This window comes from Arachis ipaensis, chromosome B2 (genome assembly GCF_059453495.1).
Source record: "Arachis ipaensis isolate K30076 ecotype BB chromosome B2, ASM5945349v1, whole genome shotgun sequence".
Classification (NCBI taxonomy): domain Eukaryota; kingdom Viridiplantae; phylum Streptophyta; class Magnoliopsida; order Fabales; family Fabaceae; genus Arachis; species Arachis ipaensis.
This window is the reverse complement of record NC_142437.1, coordinates 112,240,948-112,247,534: the sequence shown is the minus strand read 5'-3', so window position 1 is coordinate 112,247,534 and position 6,587 is coordinate 112,240,948. Positions and strand designations below refer to the sequence as shown.

At 35.7% G+C, this 6,587-nt stretch overlaps 1 protein-coding gene across 2 annotated transcripts; it reads left to right on the top strand.

The window, feature by feature from the left end:
* The first annotated feature begins 631 nt into the window (after positions 1–631).
* LOC107625828 (U3 small nucleolar RNA-associated protein 18 homolog) lies at positions 632–5,173 on the top strand. Of its 2 annotated transcripts, none has more exons than XM_016328553.3 (2): positions 632–897; positions 3,221–5,173. In XM_016328553.3, the coding sequence occupies exon 2, from the start codon at positions 3,236–3,238 to the stop codon at positions 4,898–4,900; it is 1,665 nt and encodes a 554-aa protein (XP_016184039.1). In that variant the 5' UTR covers positions 632–897; positions 3,221–3,235; the 3' UTR covers positions 4,901–5,173. The 2 variants fall into 2 exon arrangements, with proteins under 2 accessions (XP_016184039.1, XP_016184038.1); XM_016328552.3 differs by lacking the exon at positions 632–897 and adding an exon at positions 1,718–2,166.
* Positions 5,174–6,587: the final 1,414 nt, after the last annotated feature.

Sequence of the window (6,587 nt, the reverse complement as noted above, 5' to 3'; positions counted from 1 at the left end):
TTGTGGTATGATTAAAATAAATTTATTAAAAAATATTCATGAACTATCAAGAATGGGTAGGAGAGTATTGTATAGAATTCGAATTGCTCACCATATAATTCGAATAAGAGTGATTGAACTTCCCATGCGTAATTCGAATAATGTAATATCTCACCATATAATTTAAAAAAATTTATTAAAAAATATTCATGAGCTATTAAAAATGGACAAAAGAGTATTGTATGGAATTCGAATTGATAGCTCATTAATATTTTAAAGAAATCTCGTAATTAAATATTTTGTTAGCTTTTTTAAATACATGAAATAAATATATATTTTTTAATTTTAAATTATTATTTTTTTAATAAATTTTTTAATAAATTATTAATTTTTTAATAAATGAGGGTGTAATTCGAATCAACCTGATTCGAATTATTGTATGTTTGTAATTCGAATCAGGTTGATTCGAATTAGTGTGTGTAAGTTTTGTGTATAATTCGAAGCAACATGATTCAAATTATGTGTAGATCAAGTTCGAATTTAGTTGATTCGAACTACATATAAATATAAATATGCATTGGTTGATTCATAAAATAATTTTTGGTTTGAATTTTTTACTCTTGGCTTAATATAGTGATTTGCCCAAGATTTTAAGGACTTGCTCGAAAGAGGAAATGGAAACTCGCAACCCTTTCATTCACTAGGGTTTTAGGATACAACTTTCACTCAATCTAGGGTTTTCATTCCTCACATTCTCACACGCGCCATCCTCATCCTTCGTTCACGAAATCCATCGCTTCAATAATCTCGTCTCATTGCCGTTTCTGCCTTCACGTTTCGCGCCGGCGGAAACCACGGTGGCTGAACTCCCCTCGACCAAGCATCAAATTAGGTGCTCTCTCTCTATAGCTGCCAATAGTGAGTTCCAATATTCTATTACTCGTTTTATTTTTGGTCTGTTATTGGATTCTGTACTCGTCTCTAGTGATTATCTTGTTCTGCTTTTGTGTCCTAATTCTCGTTCCATCTAATCTTTTGACACTTTTTGAGGGATGCATTGAACAATCCAACAGTCTCTCTGAAAAAAATAAAATGAATCAGTGTCACGAAAAGAAAAGGAGGGTAAAGTATTAAATTGGTCTCTAGGTTTGGATGTAATTCTGTTTTGGTTGTTAAGATTTAAAGTGTTCTATTTGAATCCAAAAAAGTTTTATTTAGCATCAATTTAGTCCTACAGTGAGGTTAAAATTAAATAATTAACAAAATATCCTACATAACAACCGTACAAGAACAAAATCGATAATTTGGAGAACAAGTACAAGTTCCAGAAGCATAATACATCAATACATTTATTTATTATTTTTTTATAATATAAATAAAATATTTTCTATAAAACTAAAGAAAATGATAAATAAATGTATTGATACATCAATGGTTGATTTTGTGCTCTGGAGCTTGTACTTGTTCTCTAAATTATCGATTTTATTCTTGAACTGTTGTTATGTCGTACTTGTTCTCCAAATTATCGATTTTATTCTTGAACTGTTGTTATGTAGAACATTTTGTTAATTATTTAATTTTGACCTCACTATGGGACTAAATTGATGCTAAATGAAACCTTTTTGGATTCAAATAGAACACTTTAAACCTTAAGGACCAAAACAGAATTACGCCCAAACCTAGAGGACCAATTTAGTACTTTACCCAAGAAAAGGATATCACCAATGTTCTAAAAACCGGATCGGACCGGCCGATCGAACCGGTCCGACCGTGAATCGGCAGCTCAAACGGTTCGGTTTACTAACAGAAATTGCTATTTTAAAACCGGATACGAACTGCTAAACCGGCCGAAAACCGGCCGGTTTATAAGAAACGACCCCGTTTCCTTCCTTCGTTGAAAGAAATGGAATTGCACGCGTTTGTCCCCCCACCCCCCTTCCTTTCTCCAACTCTTTCCTTCAGCAAATGCCCTAGCTAGCTCCACCAAAGAAAGCAAACCCCCGTCTGTCGGAGTGAGAAACTGCTGCTGCCGCCTCCGTTGCACTCAAGAACTTCCATCTTCGTGCTATCGGCGTTCGCTACTTCGATCTCACCAACCCCTGTTCGCTCTCCATCCCCTGTTCGCTCTCACGAATCGCCTGGTCGCCGTCGTCCGCGCGCTCAACAGCTCTCCGTCGTCCGTCGAAGGTCAATACTCACTGCTAGTGGCTTGTTCTTCGTGTTTTTTTTATCGTCTGTTCAGAAATCAAACCCTCTTCGTGCTTGTTCATCGATGGCCAGTGATAGTCGTTTCTAGTGTTTTTGTTTTCATTGCTTGATGATTATTGATTAACTGATGCGTTGCTGTTTTCTTTTTTTACTTTGTGCTTGAGATTGAATGCTCTGTTAGTGCTTAGTGCTTGTTCTTAGTTGATTGGCTTTGCTCATTACTCTGGCTTGTTCTGGCCTGCTCTTGATTGATTAACTCTGTTACTGGCTTATTGATTGAAGATTAATTTCTATTGATTAACTCTGTTACTGGCTTGTTCTGGCTTATTCATATCACCATTTTTGCTGTTAGGGTGAATCTCGTGGATAATGTTGTTCTTGTTCTTGTTCGTGTTATTAAGTAGGAAGTAGTAGTAGCTTGAATTTGATGTAAATTAAATTTTATTTCTTTAAGGCTTGAGTTTATATCATTTTATTGTTGTAATTATTCAACAGATGAAGTTAGTAAAGAGCAAATTAGAGATTGTTATGCGTAATTTGTCATTTTAGATTTATATGCATTTGTTTGTGCACTGTACATCAGAGCCAAAGTGCTCTATTCCATGCTTTTAGAATTCGAATGACATGAAACAAACTTGGCAGTTGGTGTTATTGAATTCCGAAGCACAATTGATTGAGGTTGTTAGGGAACCCGCATTCTTAGCACTTTAGGCAGTGCACTTACCGTGGTCCCCCTCCCTTCTCATGTCCGAAAAGCTAATTTTATTGTATGTTGTATGTTTCTTAATTTTCACAGTACTCTTATGATTTCATAATCCTATAAGCGCTGACATTATTATTTGATGATGTATGCGTATTAAGTTGTTTGATTTCAATTCTGTCATTTAGAGTTGTGGTTTGTTGCTCATTATTTTTTGCCATCTTGGAACCTTCATGATCCTTGCATGAAATCGGATGTTTCTTGTGTTATATATCTCTTTGTAACATCTGTTAAATTGATTGCACCAACAGTTTTACCTCATTTATGTTGCAGAGTTGCTTGTGAGATATGAGTCTGATATCTCAAAATGCTCGCACTAAAGCTAGGAAGACCCAAAGGGTGGAGGACATCAAAGAACCTCTCAATCATGAAGAGGTTGAGGATGGGAAAGATTCTGATGATGAAGCTCTGAAGGCAAAGAAGAGGAAGCGAGAACAGTCAGAAATGCAACAAGTGAGAGAAATGAAAAAGCTGGAAAGCTTTTTGTTTGGCTCTCTGTATTCCCCTGTTGAATTTGGAAAGGAGGATAATGAAGTAGAAATTGGGGATAAAAAGAGCTCGGATTTGTTTTTTACTGACCGTTCTGCAAATAATGTGCTTTCTGTTTATGAGGAAGATGCTGACATTTCAGAGGAAAGTGATGATGATAGGGCTGCCGTGCAGAGAAAACCTGTGTGGGTGGATGATGAAGAAGAAAAGGCCACTATTAACATAGCAAATGTTAACAGGTTAAGGAAGTTGAGGAAGGAAGAGGATGAGGATTTGATTTCTGGTTCAGAGTATGTGTCAAGATTGAGGGCTCAGCATGTAAAGCTGAACCCAGGAACTGATTGGGCACAGATTGATTCGAGGTCCAAAATAGATAGATCTTCTGATGATGAGTCAGATGAAGAAAATGAAGCTGCATTGAACCAAGGTAACAAGGATGTGGATGATATTCTGAGAACAAATGAAGACCTGGTTGTGAAGAGTAGCTCGAAACTACTGCCCGGACATGTTGAATACTCAAAGCTAGTTGATGCTAATATACAGGATCCATCTAATGGCCCAATAAATTCTGTTCAGTTCCATAGAAATGCTCAGCTCCTTCTTGCTACAGGATTGGACAGAAAGCTTAGATTTTTTCAAATTGATGGCAAACGTAACACCAAGATTCAAAGCATCTTCCTTGAAGATTGCCCCATTCGGAAAGCTGCTTTCTTGCCAGATGGATCTCAGGTTATCTTATCGGGAAGACGAAAGTTTTTCTATAGTTTTGATTTGGTTAAGGCTAAGGTTGATAAAGTAGGTCCTTTAGTTGGTAGGGAAGAGAAAAGTTTGGAAAATTTCGAGGTCTCGCCTGATTCTAAATTAGTAGCTTTTGTGGGTAATGAGGGTTACATTTTATTAGTTTCGTCAAAAACAAAGCAATTGGTTAGTACCTTAAAGATGAATGGAACAGTTCGATCCTTAGCTTTTGCAGAAGATGGACAGCAGTTGTTGAGCGGTGGCGGTGATGGCCAGGTTTACCACTGGGATCTGAGAACAATGACTTGCATGCATAAAGGCGTAGATGAAGGCTGCATAAACAGCACAGCTCTTAGTACTTCTCCAGGTGGAAAACTTTTCGCAGCTGGTTCAGACAGCGGAATTGTGAATATTTACAATAGAGAGGAATTCCTCGGGGGCAAGAGGAAGCCTATCAAGACCATTGAGAATTTGACCACTAAAGTAGATTTTATGAAATTCAATCACGACTCTCAAATATTAGCAATCTGTTCAGGCATGAAAAAGAGCAGTTTGAAATTGATACATATCCCGTCATATACTGTGTTTTCCAACTGGCCGCCGCCGAATGCAAGCCTGAGTTACCCCCGCTGTCTTGATTTTAGTCCAGGTGGTGGTTTCATGGCTGTAGGAAACTCTGCAGGAAAGGTGTTATTGTACAAGTTGCACCATTACCAGCATGCATAAAATCAAATTTGGAAGCTCTCTCAAGGTTTGAGAGTAAATTTTTGTATTGTTATTTGTTGTCCAGGCAGGTTTCTGAACTCAGGTTATTGTTGCATTTTTGTCATAAACTAATGAAGCATCATATGTGTTTGTATGCAAGCTATAGAAGGAGAAAACTAGTTTCAAGTCTTTTATTGATTGTTTGACATTAGCTATATTAACTACATTGCTTTATCAATGTTATAGATACCTAGATGAGCTGTTATGTTATATCTGTACACAGTCTGGGTTAAATTGATATTACTAAATGCCACTTCTTGGCACTTCGGATACTGAAAGCAAGGTAATAGCCAATAACTAATAAATAAAAAGGTGAGTGCTACCAAGGCAGATAGATGAAATATTTTGATTGACGTTGTTGCCACTGCTCCTTTATCTTTTCTTTTCTTTTTTTTCTTCTTTTTCTTTTGGGGGGATCTAGGGTGATGCCGCTGCTCTCTTGGAAAATTTTGTAGTGCGTCTCTACAAGTGTTTTGTTTTTTGGTACTCAATTGTTTTATTTTTTATGAGGAACCAAAATTTGAAATATGGGAACTTTTTCATTTGGAGATGTATTGGACTGGACTATGTCTGTGATCTTAGACTGAATTGGACTATGTACTAATTAATTATCCATTGGGCTTGCTAGTCTCAAGATATGCTTCTAATAAAAGTTTACGTACATTCCTCTTGATTTTAAAATTACACTTTTGATCAGAATAAAAAAAGGGAACAATTCTAGCTAAGTTGGGTTGGTTTAATGGTTAACTCACTAGTCTGTTTAAACAAGTATCGGGAGTTTGAATTTTTAGTCATTGGCTTGTCGGATTGGGGATATCGTGGGGAACAAAAAAAAAAAAAGAACAATTCTAATCAAATTGGGTTGGTTTAGTGGCTAATTCACTAGTCTATTTAAGTAAGTGTCGGAGATTCGAATATTGTCTTGTACATACAGCAATTCATTGGCCAACAACAAACCCTTAAATGAAGTTTCGTTCTAAATAGTTATTGGCCTGTCGAGTTGAAAAATACTGTTAAAAAAAAAAAAAAAACTTCCTAAACTCGCCCCTCCCTCCCCTCCAAAAAGAAAAATAATTCTATGATGGAGATGTTTTGTATGAAGAAAATGAAGAATGATGTGCATAATTTATTTTAAAAAATTAATAAAAATAAAATAACATATTCTCTTAAAAATGTCTAGTACTATTTATAAAAGTGAATATTTATCTATTCATCATTTTTATTCTTCGAAAAATATAACACTACACTTTTGATGCTCCTAATATCAAACGGCATCAATATAACAATTTTCAATTATCACATAAAATTACTGAAATGTCCCTAGCCTATTGGAAAACACCTCCACCGTGCTTGTTCCCATAATCCCATAATCCCATCCTCCCATGTAGTGATTGTACTTTTGCAGTACTCGACCACGGATCCAAAATGGCAAACAATTATTCAAGACTTTGCTAGGGTTTGAGTCTTCAAGAATAATTAATTTTCATATTTACACAAATATATTTTCCGATTCCATAAAATCTAAATTTCTAATGGAAAGTGTGGGTATGTGACATGTACTTCATACATTTTCAATGTATATTCTATCTTTCATATTCGTAGTTCATATGAGTGATTGGATTTTAATATATATATGTAGTATGGTTAA

Coding starts and splice junctions, on each gene's coding strand:
- LOC107625828 (XM_016328553.3), top strand. CDS start 3,236: ATGAGTCTGATATCTCAAAATGCTCGCACTAAAGCTAGGAAGACCCAA.